At 39.7% G+C, this 20,198-nt stretch overlaps 1 protein-coding gene across 2 annotated transcripts in view; it reads right to left on the bottom strand.

The window, feature by feature from the left end:
* The window catches only part of LOC113656508 (hedgehog interacting protein), a 28,954-nt gene extending 12,944 nt beyond the window's left edge, over positions 1-16,010 (bottom strand). The window contains exons 1-4 of one of the 2 annotated variants that reach the window (XM_027167804.2): positions 15,203-16,010; positions 11,293-11,485; positions 6,362-6,506; positions 4,864-5,065 (exon numbers count right to left, since the gene is read on the bottom strand). In XM_027167804.2, the coding sequence (XP_027023605.2) occupies positions 4,864-5,065; positions 6,362-6,506; positions 11,293-11,485; positions 15,203-15,454 (792 nt within the window). In that variant the 5' untranslated portion in view covers positions 15,455-16,010. Of the gene's footprint in view, positions 1-4,863; positions 5,069-6,361; positions 6,507-11,292; positions 11,486-15,202 lie in introns of both variants that reach the window. The other variant, XM_027167803.2, reaches the window with a different exon arrangement.
* Between the last annotated feature and the right edge of the window lie 4,188 nt (positions 16,011-20,198).

Below are 20,198 nucleotides of genomic sequence, written 5' to 3'. Positions count from 1 at the left end.
CCTGCAGCCTCCACCACACTAGTGATTTGTGTGTGTAATCTTTGGGGGGATATCCACGAATGCAGCGGCGAGAGGCTGAAAGAATTTATTAGCTCACTGGCAGTTCATAGAGAGCACAAAAAGCCCAGGAGTCCTTCAGCCCAAGCTGTGGGCCTCCACCTCCTTATTCCATCCCGACCCCCGCCCTATTCCCCTCCTGCCCCCCCCCTTTTTTAATCCGTGCAAAAACTGAGAGGGGAGGAAAAGGGGATAGAAAAAAAAATAAAAATAAACAAGGAGCAAACTGCCAACTCCCACTGTCTTGGCAACTTGTTTAGAAAAGCAATGAAATTGCTTGTGTAATAGGTAAACCTTTGTTTCACCCCGGGGGCAGCTACATCAGTTGTCACAACTCTGGTGGTCTACTCATCATCGTCAGTTATAATAAGCAGCTGTATCATTTCAATCCCTGGCCAAACGATCAGGTTGGGCTTTTCCTTTCTTGCATTGTTATGAAAATAAAAAGAACGAACAGAAAGCCAGGCGTATGTATTCCGAATGTGTGAATAACAGCATTTTCAAGAAAGCTTGTTTTTAGAACAAGGATTGCCGAGATTTAGCGCTTTGGGATCAGACGTAACATGGGAGGAGTGTTTTTGCCCCACAATGAGCCAATGTAGCGTGTCCAATAAACAAATACAGCATGCCGTCATGTCAGTTATGTGGCATTCCTTTCCGATATTTCACAGGAATTGAGTAAAGAGAGGTCTTCTGTGAACTGCTTGAGTTAACTCTGTGGTTCAGCCCGCAGAACGAGCCAAAACACACAGACCATAAATTGGTCAGAGAAGCTCTGTTAGGCTGCGCTGAACTAATCCAAGTTGGATAGGCCAGTGGCACAAATGCGGACGCGAGTCTGCACCATCTCTGGAATGCTCAAGCGGGGAGTGTAAAAGATCTTCAGAGGCTTGAGTAATCACACTCCAGAGTCTTTTCAATCTGACCGCAAGAGTGGGAAAGCCGTGAAATCTGACAGATAAATAATGACTTATGGGCTCACTATGCTTGACAAGACATTTTTTTGTGGTTTTTATTAAACACTTTTTCCTGAGTTGGCAGGTACAATGCAACTAAAAGAATAAATGTAAGTGTGTTTCCTATTACTTTGCTGAACCACCTGATTCAGATGTAGGACTAATGTCATGACCCAAATACCAAAACAAACACATGCAAGGTCAAAACACGAATTCCATGGGACTGTATGATATCCAGCCAGGGACCACTGTGTACACAAGAAGGCAGACCCCAAAGATCATACTGTGTGGCAAGAAGGACCCACTCCTCTGGGTCTAAAATTAACAGCTGAAGTGCACTAAAATGAAGCTGAAATCAATCCATTGTGGTCCATTTATCATTACAAGAGTATATTACAAGAGAATACCAGCGGGGGCAAGTTGTTGGCAGACTTGCACCGAGTGAACAGGTCTTCTTAATTGCATCACTGGCACAAGCATCCCCATCTTAAGCCAAGACACTCTAAACACGTATTTGCAAGCTCTTCAAGAATTTACAAGTTGGACATATTGTAAGATATCTTTCTTATGGAACACCAACCATAATAGATTACTCAAGTTAGTGGGAGTTGGGCAGGCTATGATATCTTTCTGGGGTTCTTTCTTTTTTAAGTCTTAAAGTGCATTAAACACCAGCTTCTTAGAAATAACTTCCTAACAATATGTGTCTGTTTTACAATATCCAGATTCAGCAAAGCGAGAAAGAGATGGCCATAAGAGCCTGTCTTTACAAGTGCTCTGCCAGTAGGGGAACCGGTGCCAGGAATTGAGAACGAGATGTGCTACAGCCACAAACTACACAACACTCCCCTTACATTTTCACGTAGCCATTGGCAGTTTCCTGGCCTGCAGCTTTCAAGGCTTGATACACAGCCATAGCTTAGCTCGCAGATTACTGTAGTGCACCTTTTGGTTGCAGTGTGCTTGGGTAAATCCTACATAAAATATCTTTATCTTTAAAAAAAAAAAAAAAAACATGCATACCACAAAAGCTACTTTAAATCTAGAACCCCAACTTAGGGATTCCACGAATCTAGTGTTCCACTTCCTCCAAAACACACACTCCTACACCTGCTAGTATACATTACTGGAGCCTGAAATGGAATACAATGGAAAATTGTATGGAAGACTGCAAATCACAATGTTTTCAGCCACACTGGTTGATCGTCAAGAGCTAAATGTTCTTCTGGAGATCAGGACAGTGCTGGGGGAAGTTAACTCAAGTAAGATGACAGCAGTGGTCATTTCCTGAAGTGATCTGTTAAAAAGGAGGGGGTAAGGGGAGAGGAAAAAGGCCATTTGTCAAAGCTGGGGTACTTATCTCAGACAGGTCTGAGAGCCCTTCTTGCTCATCTGACTGAAAAAACCAACAGCTGTGTGTGTAGTGTGACAGAGAGCATGACATGCCGTGAACTATTTGCTTCAGCAAGAAATACTTTATTGCAGCTGGCTGCCCTTGCTCTGGCAATAGAGCCATGCTCACGTTGCATACAGATGTCTTCATCTCCACCGCCATGCACCCCGATCTAGCAGACACAACAGCGGCGCAGTCCAATGGCTTTGCTGCTAACAATTCAACGTGCAGCAAATCAAGGCTAAACTCTTAATCACCATCTCCCTCACACAAACATTTTAAAAGATCAACACATGCTCCGGGTCTTTACGTGTCACCATGAGGACTGGAGTTCATTTCGGCATCTGGGAAAGCTTGACTCAATGCAAACCCAAAACAAGTTAATTGGCGAAGCACTGGTGCTTAAACGCAGACTTGCTCAGTCAAATCCAGACAACGTTAGCAGCTGGTTAACCTGGTAAACACCGCACAGCTGTGATGGTGTGGAGGATTATTCCAAGCAAGATCATTATCCCACAATGCACAGCTGAAAAGGAATAAAAAAACTGAGAAACTGCAAACAATTCAGATTAGCCAGTTGGCTTGGTTGTCAGCTGACAGGGTTTAATTGTCCCATTTAAGCACTGAGCTAAAGCTAAACAACATTACAGGATAGTTTCATAATTGAAAGACGAATACAGGCTATTGAGTCCTCACTGAGAATTCAAGAAGTCTCTTGACAAAACGACAACCATGCAAACTATTTTGGTCTAAAAACAGTTTCAGACATTCAGAGTAATGATGACAGAAATTTCAAATACATGTGGTTCTGGGCCCTTGGGGCTTGAGACACAGCAGATAAAATGCAATCGGAGAACACCCACAGCGCTTGAGGGACCTCCCTATAGTGGACAGTGTATTGTGTCTGAACTGCTGTAATTGGCAGCCGGAGGATTGACGGTTTAAGGAAACATAGAACATTAGAATCAAAGTTGTGTGATAAAAACCACTATCTACTTTTCTGAAGGAATCAGGGGACCTACAGCGTACACAAAGAGAGCAACATCCTGTTGTTGCTTTTCGTAAACACCATCCGTTCTGTGTAGCTCTATACGACAGCAGCCAAACTTCACAGAATAGGACTCTTGGGGTCTAGCAGGGCTTGAGACTCCCCTCATTTTTGACATAATGAGTGTTGGATCCACAGCCAATTATGTTTAATTACGATAAGGTGCACAAAGACTTCCTAGCGAAGCATTCGCATGTCAAGTCCACGGAAGCCCATAATCGCTCTCTCTGGGGAAGCAAAAGAAGCATGCGACACGTAAACTTCCTGAAAAAACGTTGACCGCTTCCTCCATCTTGGGACACATTTGCAAATAAATGCCTGCATATGTGATGGGGACAGATAAACATCCGTAGTGGCACACGGCAAAGCTGCTACAGACGTATGGGAGGATATCCTATAATCATGCAGCAACATTCTCAGAAATTAAACATATTGCCAGGAACATATTAATATTAAACAATAAATTGTAAGTACACATGATACACATTGCATCACTTACATTGTGCTCTGTGCAATTTATTACTCATTAAACACTACAAAAAAAAAGCTTGAAATTCAAGATGCAGGAAACAGGAAAAGAGTGATGTAATAGGTACAATGTCTTATAATGATAGTACAAACCTCTCCCTATATTGAAGGTTTACTGAAAAAAACCTTACTGCTTTTGCCTTCTGCATTCTGGAGATCAGATACGTTTGATACTAAAAGGCCAGGCTGGATGGATCTCTAGTAGATACAAATTGTTCTTCTGTAAAACAACCTTCCACATCTTCCTGTCTGGAGCAACTCATGGAAAAGTGTGACCTGTTTTTGAAGAAGCACCTTACAATCCCCATTCTCCTCCCAAAACTACTCAGTACTGTACCTGATACTGAATACTGAGCATGCTGGCATTGTCACCTGTCCAGATTGACCAAAGGAACTTGCTTGTGATGCTTCTTGGTTTTACCAAACTAGATGCCACATAGATAGTAAATCTTGTTTGAGGTAAAGATAACCCTGGTGGTCCAGCTTGTGGCAACCATCGCTGTATATTATGTGTCCACTTTTTTTTTTTTTTGTTTCCACCAGCTCCCAAATGAAATACAGCTCTTTTGCAGCTCTTATTATACATTTTCTGATGACTTATTTGGTCAGAATACAAACAAATTAAACATCCCATTGCCCTGAACAAGCTAAAGCAGTTAACAATGACCTATGAATAAAATCTGAATGAAATAAATGTATCTTGCAGTGCTGAGTCATGTAAGCTCTAATTACTGTATATGCTTATACAACAGGACATTCTTTGCCAATAAGTTTTCCTAAGAGCGTATCAGAAAATTGCAAGCTTTTCAAAAGTTTGCTTGATTTTGCATACATTTCTGCATTTGCAATATTGTAGAGGAAATGCATTTGATGCCTCTTACCTTGATCCCAGTTTGCACTAGTTTGTGGATGTCCAGGTATGGCTCCTTCAATAGCTCCATGTCATGAGTAAGGATGCGGACAAAGCCTTCCTTCTCCACAATGAAAAGGCGCTGCGAGCCATCCCCACAATGCACCACAGCCACGGGCTGTCGTAGTCCACTCAAGATCTCTTGAGCACAGTAGCAGTTGTGCTTATGCTTCCTGCTAAAGAGAGCCGATTGGTCAGGTCAGTCATGTGATCAAATAACAGGTCACGTCAGCTAATACATAAGACTTGCACCAGAGTACTATAGCATGCTTGGATCGATCGGTCGTGAGAAGTTGATTCATTTTCAATGAAAGCTTCTCTGACAGTTGTTTTGTTGACTAACCTACTCATTCTAATATGTTAGCGTTTCTATAATGACATTTATGGAGGATGCACCACATAATCTATGACTAATAATAAACAGATTAATATGGTGAAGTTTTTGTTTTACATGTAAAGTCTCCAAAGTCAGGACAGCACATTTTGTGTTTTCACATTTTTGTCAGATCCTGGTGAAGAAATGACTGATTATAGATGCGGAAACGCAATTGGAGTTTGAGTATGAGAATACAACACTATAGGGTGTGCTATTGTACAGGAAATAATCAACTATGGCATGACAGCATCAACCATTTTCCTATATCAGCACACCCCCAAGAGCGTCAGAAACTTGGGAGGCACGCAGCAATGGGTTTCACAGATTGTGAGGTATTTGGCATACATCTAGGAATGCGCAATATGATTTTGCAAATACTTTATAACACTGATAAATATCAGAGCAATATTAATGTTTTAACAGCTATCTATTCATATTTACATTCCTGCACATGCCATAAAGGTTTCCTCATTGCTCTGGCTCCGAGAAGTGAACAAATGAAAGATATTTTGGCAAAAAAATCAGGGACGGATTAAAATGTTCTGAAGCAAATGTAAACAAAGCTGAAGTATCCAAGCTCAGAATCCCGAGGTGCAAACTCAACATGAGAGTGAACCCTTGAGGTCTTTAGGCTAAATCCTGTTTTTGTTGATCCTCTGATTCTTTCAGCTGTGATAGCTGCTATTGGAGACCGTCCCTCATCATGTCTTTTCACATAAGCTTCAAAGCCCACTGGTCCAGATCAGAGCAGGAGCAGTATAAGCACTTTCTTTGTGCCTTTAAAGCTGGCTAAACCAGCACTGGACAAACAGACATGGCTCAGCCATGGGCAGGAGGGGGAATCGAGCCAGGCTCAAAGCACAAGCGGGAATATTTTTACATGTAGGCTCATTCATGCATATCGGGACAGCAATGACCTCTGTGGAAAAAAAAATGATGAGATGAATCCAATTTTCAAAGTCATTAGTGCGGAATTATCTGGAACGGTGCATCGGAAATGTTAAGAAAACAGCCTAATCTATGAATGTTTAAATGGGGATTGCTATCATTTAAAAAAAAATCACTGAAATCTGACTGTACTTCGTTTACATACCTGTTGATCGCTTCTATTTGCTCATCTCCCAAGTAGTTGGAGTCCTGCCCACGCAGTAGCTTTCGGTGGAAATCAGGAAAGCACAGGCCCCCATTTCTCCTCCCGTAGTATTGGCAGAACTCATCTACATCGGCTTGGAAGAGCTCTGCCAAACACAGACAGACAACTGAGCTCAGCCCTTAACAGACACCACGCGAGTCTTAGAGGATGATGTCATTGCCTCTTAGACCAGCAGAATCCCCTGTAGTTAAAGCTGTTCCCCAGGCAAGCTCACACAGATCGAGACGTCTCACCACAGGCTGAAGCAAAATCCCATCTGTGGTTATGGTGCACTGGTTGGACACTGTAGGATGCTAGATTTGTCAGATGCTAACATTTAAAAATCTTTGTTCGATTTCTTTCAGAAACCTGTAATGCAAAACACTGGGGACTCTACAATAGGTATGTTCTTTGTGTTCCTCTGATATAATGTTTACAAATATTTATAGAACATAAATGTAAAAGACATTTTATAAACAGGAAAAATGTTAAATAAATTTAATCAATTTAGATCAATAAATTTAACAAAAGAAACCATTTATGCAGTACTTTTGGCTCCAATGTTACTACAGTATTATCTTGAATTTTATTACATATAATACCTCAGAAAACAAGATTATCTTCTATAAAATGAACATTTTAGTTCTAAAATTAAATGTTAATTTTTAATCAAACCCTCCACCTGAACACATTCAGTACATGACATATGTGAAGTATTCCACAAAATATCCCATTTTCAACAGGAGGTGAAGTCTTCTAAATTTTCTAAAATATTCTAAATAGTATGTTCTCTCATCTTCATTTTGAAAGTACAAATGTTTTTTAATTCCAAAATGATAAATCAAAAGTAAATTATCCTTCATTAAACATGTTTGTTTGCCGTAAGCATGAATGCTAATTAACCCCAATATGTGTATTTGCCAATCAGACACTAAAGTATTTACAACGCTGTTACTCATTTACGTGACAAGAGGCAGATGGCTTTAGGAAAGAAACCATACAAAAATGTTATCTTAACTGCTTTTAATTGCTTCTTTCTGTAGATCCAGTGTTTAAAACTGATAAAAAAAACAACCACAACAAAACCAGAATCTTGGAATCTTCCAACAATTAGCGCACACAGCAGAAAAATACTAACCTCAATTAGACATATGTGCAAAATTTGAAGAATGTTAAACACATCAAAAGTGAATATGTCAAACTCCAACTTGTCAAACATTCAGTTCTTGGCTCATCTGGAACATGTCAGTCAAATTCAAGTAAATGATGAATGAACACTCAAATGTGATTTATTGTGCCTAGCAGATTAGATTTCTGTCACTTGCTATAAGCTGAAACACTGAAACAGTTATTTCTCTATTAACAGTCAATATAAATCTCTTAAAGATGTGAAAAGCCCATGAGGCAGAGCTTATGAAGTGGAAATGATAAAACCTATACAGTACGTGGCCTACACGGTAAAGCAATGTTTGTAAGAATGTAGGTTGTTGACAACTCCACGGTGACCTAAAAACAACCAGCCTGGTGATTTCCTCTAAACTAAACCTTCACGGAGAGGAGCGTCTGCTGGGGAGGGCAGAAAAAACACACCAGCGATTGAAACACAAACACACTCCCCTCCTTACTTTCATCTTCGCCAAGCCCCTTTGCAACGCCTGAAGAGTGTGTGTTTGTGTGTGTGCTGGTGCTGGGGGTGACCACACCAACAACTGAGGTGATAGGATATCCCTAAACATCTAAACACAACAAGGAGATCAAAGACACACGCACATACCCACTCAGCCATGCCACCCACGCACATGTGGCTATCTCAGGCCTGCGAATGCAAGTGCTGAGTCATAGCGGCGTAAGGGAGTGAGGCAAAGCAGTAAATGCTTTTATGGGGTTACTACATAGTCTGGAAGTGGACAGGGGTGTCTCTGGTGCTGAAGGATGGATAAGTAGCTTGTAAAATCTATGCTTGGAAGGTAGATAAGTGCTAATTCATGACCTTTCCTTGAAGTGTTTGAGGTCATTCATGAACAAGGACAACCATACGAGCAAGAATCTTTAGGACTTTCGAAAGATGCATGTTAATGCTTTTGGATTCTTGTAACACAGTATATAGAGTATGAGTAATGATGGGATTTAAAATATAAGCTACAAAAAGCTTGCTAGCGATAATATCCATCAAGTGAAGTGTAGCTAGCTAAGCGTGAAGGTGCTAAGTCAGCTTTTCTCCTGATTAATAAAATAGTGCACACTAAGAACGATTTGTTTGTGTTTGTGTGTGTTTTGTGTGATGGATTGAGGATTGGTGTCATGGTGAGTTGAGTTTTTAGCAACCTCGACAAAATCCATCGAGGTAATTTAACCAGTGACAACAACTTAATTTAGGCCAATTGGAACTTAATTTGGTTAGAAGGAAAATTGCTTTACTTTAATACGAAGAATACGAATGAAACACTCGCTGTTATTGGAAATTAATCAACTTCCTGTTGAGTGACATCACAACTTCCCATCATTCATTGTTTTTCTATAACATCACACCCTGTAATGTATTTCTTAACTAATTAATGTAAGCTGTTCGTTGTGAAGCACTTTTTAAATAGATCAGAGAAGGAGAGTTTTTATTTAGTCATATAAGTATAAGAATCCGTTCTGGGAAAGAAAAAAAAAAAGAGGCAGAGACTAAAGAAGTGTTCGCTCGATGATAAATTATATGTACATGAAAAACAACTGTTCTAATTTGGGCCATTTATGGTTAACAACTTCCCTAAACATATGGTAAAATTACTATGTGGCCACACACTGTCTGTGCGTCCACGCAGTACAGCCCGTTTTTTTATTGTACTGCTCTGAGAGCGAGACTCTGTCCACATCGCCGCTTCTATGGTTATACTTACATCTGGTTATCTTCCAGAGCAACTTGGGTGGCCACCCAAAGTACTTGACATCTTGATGCACTTCAGCAGTTTTACATATACACAACCTTTGTAGAAAAATAAATGTGTCATTCGTCACCACATATGCTGATTTTGAAAGAGAGGCTGAGGGAAGGAGGAGGAAAGGAGGAGGAGAGCTGAGGTTTGTGGACTTCTGTTCTCGGACTGTGTCCTTCTGCCTTTTACCACAACAGTTTTGCTTCCATCATTTTCAGTATGTTTGACTGACGGTGTGTTTAGGATGACTGATTTGTTTGTATTGATTTGTTTGTATATATATATATATATATATATATATATATATATATATATATATATATATATATATATATATATATGTGTGTGTGTGTGTGTGTGTGTGTGTGTGTGTGTGTGTGTGTGTGTGTGTGTGTACATGTAAGTGTTAGTGTTAGTGTATGTGTGTGGCCTGGTTGCATATCTGCCCCTGCCTAATCTACATACCATCCCATCTGATGGAATGCGCCAAGCAGTGACAGTTGTGGCCCTGCATGGTGACACACCCAGGAAACACAGGAAGTTTGTTGCTAATGCCATTCATGCTATGGAGAAAACATAAATCCGATAGCGATAGCTGCTTATACAATTAAACTTCGCAGAAAACCTGCACTGTTTAGACTTTCCTGAACGCAGCACTAAGATAAACAAACCGACAGAGAGGACGACTGTCATAAACGACTGTCATAAAACAGCTGGTATTTTAGTCCCGTTGTGAAGTAGGGCAAGGTGTCAGGGTCGGTCGTGTCTAGACCTTAGTCATATACGTGCACCCGGGCTCCGCTGATGTAAATGAAGCGGTTTGGCAGGAAAACAAAAAATAAACTCATCCCTAAATCGTTCATTCATGTGTATTCATTCTAGATTGTTGGGCTTTGTTTGGTGTGTGTGTCTTCGTCCACTCATGGGTGCTGAGGTGTGTCAGACAGCTGCGACATGACAGCATGTGAGAACACCACTTGGTCCATGACTGTCTGCACTGATGAGATATAACTTTGCCCAAAAGTCTACTGAGCTAACTCTGTAAACTGTCACATTGTAGATGTTGTGTAACTTAAATATATATATATATATATATATATATATATATATATATATATATATATATATATATATATATATATATATATATATATATATATATATTTTTTCCTGGTTTGTAGTAGGCATGAGATTTGCATGTGAGCTCATGCATATTTAAAAAAATGATGTAGCACAAACAAAAAAACAACAACAAAATAAAACAGTACCATGAAATGCGAGTGATGTGGATCAGAGAGGATTCTGCTGTATTTCAGATTGTACCAAAAAAGCAGAAATATTTAGACATTCGCGTAATCCTTACAACGAAAGCACATGATGGTAGTGCTTGAGGAGCTTAGAGAACCTTTTCCAATGCACCATGTGGGATGGCATTGTGAGGAAAATAAGACAAGCAGTACATCCCGAAAGCCAGGACTAATCAGTCAGCTTTTGTTAGGGTTTGGCAGAAGCCTCCAGCACCGTATTTGTGTGTATGTGCATGACCCATAAACAGTGGCCGCTGCTGTGGGATAAGGCAATACCTTTTGCGCAGTGTCTTTGCGTAGCATCTGTGGAATGATAATCCTTGTATTCTAACCTTTACTGGGATTTTATTCAAACATTTGGAAAGGGTTTGGCACTGACGTCTTTTCCTTTGGCTGTAGGCTTAGTATGCATGCATGCTGTAAACGTGCATGTGCTCACTGAGCATCGGAGCTTCTGAGCTGTTTTATATACAGTAAAAAGACCTTCAGAATAAACATGAAACTGAACGTTTGCTGAAATGTTGTTGATTATATCAGCTAAGCTGTTTCTTTTAGAACATTTGGATCACTTTTGTTTGATAACAAAGTAAAACAAGAACAATTCCACAATGCAGAAACATCAAATGTGGTTTACTGTTAAGTGTTTTGTGCTATTTTGCGTTACCTGGTACATGTCCTCTACAGGTGTAGTAGAACTCTTGGCAGTAGTCTAGGCAAAGACGTGGCAGGTCTGGTTCACGGTGTCGTCCCGGCTCTTGGTCGGATAAGTGGAAGAGCATCTGGGCATTTGGTGAGCAGCGGGCACACTTTATCTCCTCCAGAAGTCTGGAACACTCCGTGTTATTGGTGGAAAAGATCTGAGGAGATCAGGCAACCGGTATTACAGCCACAACATTTTAAATTTGCTATAGAAGCAGAACACTTGTGTATGACTTAATATGAGGGAAGTCTGATTGGCTTTGAGGCTTTTAAATAATTGGATTTGTGGGGAGTCTGATTGACTTTGGAGTCTTACAGATTTTGGATGATTCCAATTTGCCTTTAAATGTGTCTGACTGCCACTGGTCTGTGTCTTGATAGAGATTTAAGTCTTGTTAGCATGGGTAGGCATCTCATCAGCTTTTGAGCCTCATTGGCACTGAATGAGTCTCACTGGGTTTTGAGTGATTCTGGAAAACTTTGCATTTGAGTCTCATTAGTATCTGGTTGGCATTGGGATGAGGCTTTGGCTTTTGAGTCATACTGGCTTTAGGGTGAGTCTGATTGGCACTGGAATAAATCTTATTGCCTTTTTAAATCTCTTGACATTGGGAAGAGCCTGATTCGATTATGATTGACATTGTGTTGAGTCACAGTGGCTTTTCTTGTTAGCTTTGGAGATTCAGATGAGATTTCATTGTTTTGTTTTGTTTTGTTTTTTTGATTGTCTGTGCTCAGTACAAGCAGAATTAAACAAATCTTTGAAGTACTTGGTGTTATATTCACAATGATTCTGGGCCACTTGATAATCCTGATCCAGTTTCTAAAGGCTGACAAACAGTTAAATTTAAATCAGTTAATCTAAAATTGCCCATCACATTTTGGCTGCATGCCATGCTAAAAACAAAACAAACACGGCGATGTGAAATGGAGAAAAAAAATCGTAGCGCATTCTAAACGTTCTTTTAAGTCAGCAAACAAATGCAAACAAATAGATTGGGGCCGAGAAAATTAGCGGGCTTATTTACGTAACAAATTAGCTGTAATAAAACAACAGTGTAATGGGCCTCCCCTCCACAGGCGTGCGCCTGTGGCCCAGCAGCGGCCGCCTGGTACCACTCGCCTGCTCTGTGTGAGGTCTGTATGTAAACACCAATTTAGAGATAGACAGGCACATCATTCCACCGCTGGGATCAACAAATTAGCAGTCTGTCCAAGTCAATTAAAGCTGTGGCCTGCCCCCAGCCTCTTAAACAGGAACATTCAGCCACAAAAGTTGGAGTTTTAACTTTATAATTAAGTCTATAATTAAGCCAAATGAGCACTGAAAGACGTTTGAGTGGTTAGTGGTTACTCAAGTAAGTAGATCCTATGATGAAACTGGCTTCAATTTCTACTGAGGGTACAATTCCAGGGGTGTATCGAAGCCATTCTGTGAAGATGACATGCCAGGAAATGAAGCTAAACCCATTCAGATTCTCCAAAACAGTATGCTAGTTACATAACCCCAAGCATCTCAGGCTGTCTCAGTTTGGTTCTACTGGTTAATTCCCCGGTGCAGTGCATACCCGTTCGCCTGCTCTAAACTGCCCATTGATTTAGTGAGCCATGGACTGGCACATGGTCCAGGGAGAGGAGCATTTGTGCGCTCTCAAGCATGCCCAGTGCCCATATGCTGTTGGGATATGCTCCAGTGATGCCATCACCCATACCACAAACAAGAGCACCTTTATTTGTTGGGATAGAGGGGAAAAAAACATATATGTGATCTAAACTTTGGAAGCATTTCCTATACTGGGGTGGAAAACCATCGGTGAAAGTAATACAGATTTCAACCTTTTTAAGTCAGGCATCATTCTGTCATGTTGCTTCATGAATAAATTGCTTCCATTACTTAACATGAATAAAGGCCAAGTCATACAAGAAGGTGAACACTAATAGCAAAGTTAAAAACGACCCACTGAACAAACATTATCCCTGGAATAACCTTGTTTCAAAACTTCCTTTGATCCTTTGCACTTTGAAAAGTTCTTTTCAGTGCATATCCTATGACCCAATTTCCTAAATACATGTTGCTCATGCCTTATTTTAACAATGACATCATATTTTTTTTATTTTTTTTTTGTAATAACCAAGATTGAAAATTTTCCAGCGTGATATTGCAGCTGCTGGGGTTACTTATTAAGATCTGTACAATTCCCTTTGTCAGTGAGATTACCAGAACAAACATATAAACACACAAAGACACACTTGAAAACAATTGCTTGTCATTCACCCTTACACAATAGAGGCTGCTGGAGTCCCACAAGGCCACACGGTAAGAGGCAACCAGGAGGCCAAGGAGTCACATTACGTCATGGATAGCTGGATGTGTTTAAGCTGAGTTTTTATTTATTTATTTATTTATTTATTTATTTATTTATTTATTTATTTATTCATTTATTCATTTATTTATAAACAAAACCAGACAAGATCTGATTGGAGTCTGTTGGTTGGAAATCACATTAACCTGACCATGTTTTAGGACTCACAAGTTCTCTATAGGAACCTTCTCAGCTCTGATGGGTGTTTAAGTGCTCAAGCCAAACACTTTTGGTCCCTCAGGGGGAATAGGTGTAAGTTTGCGAGGGGGGTGGGGGAGCAGGGCAAACGCTCTCCCCACGGCATTAACACTTGGCCAGAGCTGAGCACTCGGGAGAGTGATGTTCTCCAGCTCCAGCCATTAGTGAAACTAACAAACACAATGGTGTTGTTGTTATTCTTTTGCCATCGGCTCAAAAGGCTCCGTGTGTGGGCAGTGTAGCGGGGAGGAGGAGATGTCCACTCCCTGTTTTTGTTCCATTCAGAACCACTCTTATTTGCATGACTTGAGCAAATGAAATGATGCAATATGGCTTTTTATTCTACTAAAGTGTAATGCCACCCAGCCACATGGGCTGCTCGACCAAGGCCTTTTACATGAGAAAAGGGGCACCTTTTTTGTGAATTCGATTTAGAATCACAAAAGTTGGTTTTTATTTGTTCCATGATTGAATTTAACTATGGCACCAATGGGACCCAGTTTGCAGGTGCAAAAGACCTGGCAATTAGACAAGTTAATCTGCATTCAAATAGAAACCTGTGTGCTGGAAACATCAGGTGTTTAAACAGGATTTGTTCAGGTGATAGTTGGTGAATATCAGTTAACACAGGACAATAAAGAATGATGAAGAACATTTGAAAAAAACGGACAGGACAAGGACGTGGATACTGGACACGTGTGTAAAGCCACAGATGACACAAAAACATTTCAAAAATGATAGATAGGAACATGCAATAAAATTTATACTACCATGAGCCATAAGAGAATTACGAAATTATGACTGAGAAATGCTTTACAGGAGTTTTTTTGTTGAGACAGTAAAAAGGTGGGATTTTTAGACACCCCCCCCCCTTCACATGACTTTCTTATGAATCACTCAGTTTTTAAATTCAGATGCATAAATTTAAAAATTCCAAAACTTTACAGGATGCTTTCCGTAAGATTCACCATTCAGACTCTACCAAAAACAGACTGCATTCATAACTTCATTGGATTGAAACGTTCCAAAGTGTAGAGATGAATCCATATCTATTCTTATGACTCATTGAGATGTCTACACAAAGTTTAAAATGCACCCAGAAGCAACACAACAAAAGCTTATTTTATGCTTATATGATATTTTCTAGTTGAATCAAGAAGAATTACGCGCAGTCAGTTGATCTCAGTGCTTTAACACACAACCTGATTCATGACCAGGTAGGTGTGTGAGAGCCTGAGTTCGCTTTGAACAGCACGAGGATGACAGGAGCGTAAAAACAAGCATGCATGTGGCGTGTGCATGTAAGTGGGTTACCGTGGGGTCTGTCCGGTACGGGACTTTGCGGCTCGGGCAGCACGAGGCGCGCGGGTAGAGCGCGGAACAAACGTCTCCACCGCCGCCAGCTACTTTGCGCTCCTTCTTCTTCATGCGTCTCGGTAGACTTCCATCGTAGCATCTCCGCCTCCGCGGACTCAGCTCGCTCTTGTCGCCCCACTTGGCGTCCGCGCACTCCCACAGGTCGGCGGCAGCGATCACCAACACGAGCACGAACTTCAGATGCCTCATTGCAGAGAAATAAATATATCACCGATCTAACAAGAGTTGCTCTGCAGCCTCGGATTTCTAAGTAAAGTTTCCCCCAATTCAAAAATTTATTTTGTCCTCTACTGCTTTATATTTGCTGAATGTGTAAAGTAACTTCGCATCAAATATTCTATCAAGTGTATATCAAGGAGATACCAAAACACCCAACAACGTTTTCTTTCATAATGTAAAGCGATTAAAGATACGTTTATGCATCCGGACAAATAATCTCAGCTGGTTTCCACGCACGTTAAAGTTAAATCCCGTTAAAGCGGTGCGTAAAAAGTAGCACCAAGTTTAGTCGCGTGTCTGTCTCTCTCTCTCTCTCTCTTTCACTCTCTCTCTCTCTCTCTCTCTCACTCTCCCGCGAAGCTTTCCGCGCGCTCACGTGCTTGTCCCGATCCGTCTCCGTCTTCTTTTTAACCAGCGCGCGAGAAGCGAGCCGGATGACGTGCGTCGACGAGAACGCGCAATAGGCGAACGCGCAGTGTGCTACCTGTTGGGACGGGTCGGTCTGATAGCTCGTGTCGCAATCGTGCACGCTGTTACTGTTATCCCCTTCTCTAGCAGACCCATTTACACCCCTCCATGAAAGGGCTTAGGGTAAAATGAACGGGTGCTGGTGTAGAATTGTACGTCGCGGTGTGTTAGAGCAGTGTTTCTTCACCCAGGTCCTTAAGTTCTGCACATTTTAAGTTTTTTTTTTTGTGTTAAAATAATCAGAGAGAGTTTAGTATGAAATAACTAAGCATGGTTTAAGTCGTGTTCTGTAGTCGAAATGTTAAATGATGTAAATGTCGAAATTTTAAAATAACTTCTTAATGAGATTATGAGTTAAATTACGACAGAACCAATTATATATATATATATATATATATATATATATATATATATATATATATATATATATATATATATACACACACACACACATACACACACATCCGAGTGTATTTAAGGCATATAAGGTCAATTAAAGTGCCATTACGAAAGTCCTGTGTATTAATCATCAGGAGAAACAAATAAATAAATAAATGAACAAAGAAACTAGAATCAACCAAGCTAAGTTTTGTGGATAAAGTGCATCACTGAATACATCCATAATGAAAAAGGCAGGCAGTTTCTGAAATTGCTTTTCTAATACTGCACATTTTATTGACAAATAATGTTTTAATTAAATCCGAAAACCCCTTGGGGAAAAAAAAGAAAAAAAAAGTTGATGCAAGTTTTATGGCGTCATGGACAGTTGTGCTTATTGCAAACTCAGTGAAACATTTTCTTGCTGATTTAGATGTTGGAACCAGGCCTATATCTAGCATACCCAAGGGAATGAGATAATGGAATCTCCCCTTTAACTTTTGTTGGTCATTAAATGCAAACAAACTCTTTCCAGGGCTAATCAGGAGGCCACAGCGGGATGGTCTCCGTTGATTAAAACATGCTACGCTATTACACAAGTGGGGATGTTAGAATGCCTGGTATTTCTGTTCTTCAGAAGGCTCCTGATAAGACAGAGCCAAATGCAGGACAAGTTCTCTTTTCTTCTCGTCTTCAGAGAGATCTCCAGATTGCCAATCCATGAGGGAATGTCCACGGCAGTAAAAAAAAAAGAGAAGAGAATGAAGAAACGAGAACAGACCTCAAATCAGCTCCCTTGCCACACCTGCACTTCCTTGGGGGTCTAACCCTGACCAGAGCTCTGCTTGCTTATCATTATAGATCACAAGCGGTAGGAATCTACGATTGTGAAATGGTGGACAGTTATGGAAATGCTTCCGAGCTCCAAACAGCCTGTCATGTGGGAAAAGTTTGTCTTATCTTATTTATTCGCACTGTTTAACTTAATTCTATTTTGTTGGTTTGCAATGTTGGCAGATATGATGTGAATTACAACCAAAAATAAAAGTGCAATAAATATATTTGAAAAGTAACAATAAATAAATAAATAAATATATATCAAAACTCTGTTTGACCTTTTTCCTGACGTAAGTGGTTATCCATGATAAAAATCAGATGTTATATTAAATACAATAACAATGTAATGAAATTTTAATTTGAGTAATGTGCAAGTTCATATGTGAATAATAATAGTAAGAAGAACTTATCATCCCAATGTTGACTGTTTTAAAGAATGACATACCCATCCATCCATCTTCTTTACTGACAATCTCAGACATTTTTTTTCCAGACATTATGGATGATTTAGAGATGCCAATCAGCCTACAACATGCCTTCAAACATTTCCTTGAAAAGAAAACACACAGGTTTGGTGTGCACTTGGTGGAGGTGGGAACCTGGTGTTATAACCTTCTCCTCAGAATGACATACTTTTTAATCTGTCTAGTTACATTTTATTAGAGGAAACATTTAAGATTCACCGTAGTTCCTGCCATCATTTATGCTATCACAGCTATAATCAGTTGTTTTCTCACATTCTGTCTAATTACTCTTTCTTGTAGTAACACAAAAGAACTTGTAATGTTACTGAGACAACTGGAACACCCTCCTGTGCGCTCTGGAAATACGTGTGTATTCATGAATTTTCAGTTACACACTACGTGTCATATGCTGTATGCGTGTGAAATCCCCATAAATACCAGGTATTTATTTACATCTACTATTTATTCCCATAGTTAACACGTGCTAGTGAAGAAAATAATAATAAAAAACAATTCATATGCTTGCAACATTCTTGTTGGGCTCTCGAGAGGAAATGTCCAGAAAAGGTGTAGAGTCCTTCAATGAGAATGATCACAGAGAATGAGAGAGAGCGCAGATAGAAACGCAGGAAGGTCTTACAAGATGCATCTCAGGTATGAGAACCTCAATCCTGATTGAGGTGGAAACATGTGGGAGGCAGCTGTGGATGGAGAGCAGAGTTAAATGCCTTAGAGAACTAATGCGAAGGAGAACCAGAGAGGCCACCAGCTTGGAGAGAACAGTGGGTCGACTCAGATTCAAAAGATTTTTGTTTTTTAGACATGGTCATTTAAATGCTAATTGTACACAATAAATCTGATCTAACCAGTGCACTCAATGTGTGTTATATTCAATAAAAAATACCCATAGAACTCATACAGCTTAGAACTCGTAAACAGGATAAAGTCTTTATAACAGGTGTTTGTAATGTTCTCTAACTTGGTGTCAGAAGGGAGGTTGAATTAACTATTTAAACTCATTTTTATTATAATTCCTGTAATGCTGCTTTGAGACAATATCTATTGTTAAAATAAAATAAATTTTATTACAAATAAAAATAAAGATTTTATTTGTATAGTACTTTTAACAATGGACATTGGCTCAAAGCAGCATAACCGGAATTATAATAAAAATGAGTTTAAATATTTATATTTATAATAATTTATATTAATCAACAAGCCTCATCAGACCACCCAATAAATTGTATTTTATTGTCTATTTATGCATGGTTCCACATTAGTGGCCGGTGAACTTAAGCTTTCATTCATCAATAGTCATTCATGTCATTGCGGATGATATTTAATATATTTAATATAAAAGAAAAAACTCAACCAAAACCCCCATTCAGGACTGTCTGTTTTGTTTACTGCAGTAATGGACACTTTGGAACAATGCTACTGCATCTACTAAAATGAATCCATATGTACATTTGTCATGCTGCCTGTTGGTTGAATTAAAATGGCTTGTGAAAAAGAAAACTTGCTGAACTGCTGAAGCATAAACATATCATAAGAACAAGCACATTCGCATAGGAGTACTGGGTGCGTTTATGGCGATTGTTCCTTTGGTTTTATATAAAATACACTTCCGTGGTTAGGAAGCTCAGCATGTACGGGCTGTGGTGGGCAGTTCCAGAATATGTCTTGCTTTGTCATTTGGGAAAGTCCCTGGGTGCAAAATTGGTTTTCTCGATTGAAAATGGCAAGGCATAAGCCGTAGTCCTTTAGCCCTTAAAGAAAACCACACACGGTTCTGACCACAAAGGGACCACCAACACTGTGCAAGTCACTAGAAGTGGAAGGCTCATGTGATCATCTAAAGAGTCATTAGAGGATGTAATACAGGCCTGGCAGCATTGCCTGCTCCCTTCCTCTGTGCCCTTACCACTTATAGAGGTCATTACTAATACTACAGGTGTGTGTTGTAGTCAGCACACACTAATCATGATTGAATCCTCAACCAGAGTTTTTTGTGCTGCAATGCACATATGAATAATCAGGATACACTATACTATACTATACTATACTATACTATACTATACTATACTATACTATACTATACTATACTATACTCGTTTTACTTTAGTAGTAATGTATACTATACATAATGTGACAAAATCTCACTCAGTTAAATGTTGACAGATCCAGACCAAACAAAAGAAGTTAAATGGAATAAAAAAAAAGTAACTATTCATGTACTTTGACAGTACCTACTGGATTTGATTCAGTACCTATTGCATTTGATTCAGGACCTAATACATTTGATTCAGTGCCTACTGTGTTTGATTCAGGACCTAATACATTTGATTCAGTGCCTACTGCATTTGATTCAGGGGCTAATACATTTCGATTCAGTGCCTAGTCCATTTGATTCAGGACCTAATACATTTGATTCAGTGCCTAGGGCATTTGAGTCAGGACCTACAGCATTCAATTCAATGCCTCCTGCATTCAATTCAGTGTCTCCATTATTTAATTCAGTGCCTCTTTTAGTCAATTCAGTACCTCCTGCATTTGATTCTGGTATA

Source organism: Tachysurus fulvidraco, chromosome 4 (genome assembly GCF_022655615.1).
Source record: "Tachysurus fulvidraco isolate hzauxx_2018 chromosome 4, HZAU_PFXX_2.0, whole genome shotgun sequence".
Lineage (NCBI taxonomy): Eukaryota > Metazoa > Chordata > Actinopteri > Siluriformes > Bagridae > Tachysurus > Tachysurus fulvidraco.
The sequence above is the reverse complement of the archived record's forward strand: the minus strand, read 5'-3'. Positions and strand labels throughout refer to the sequence as shown.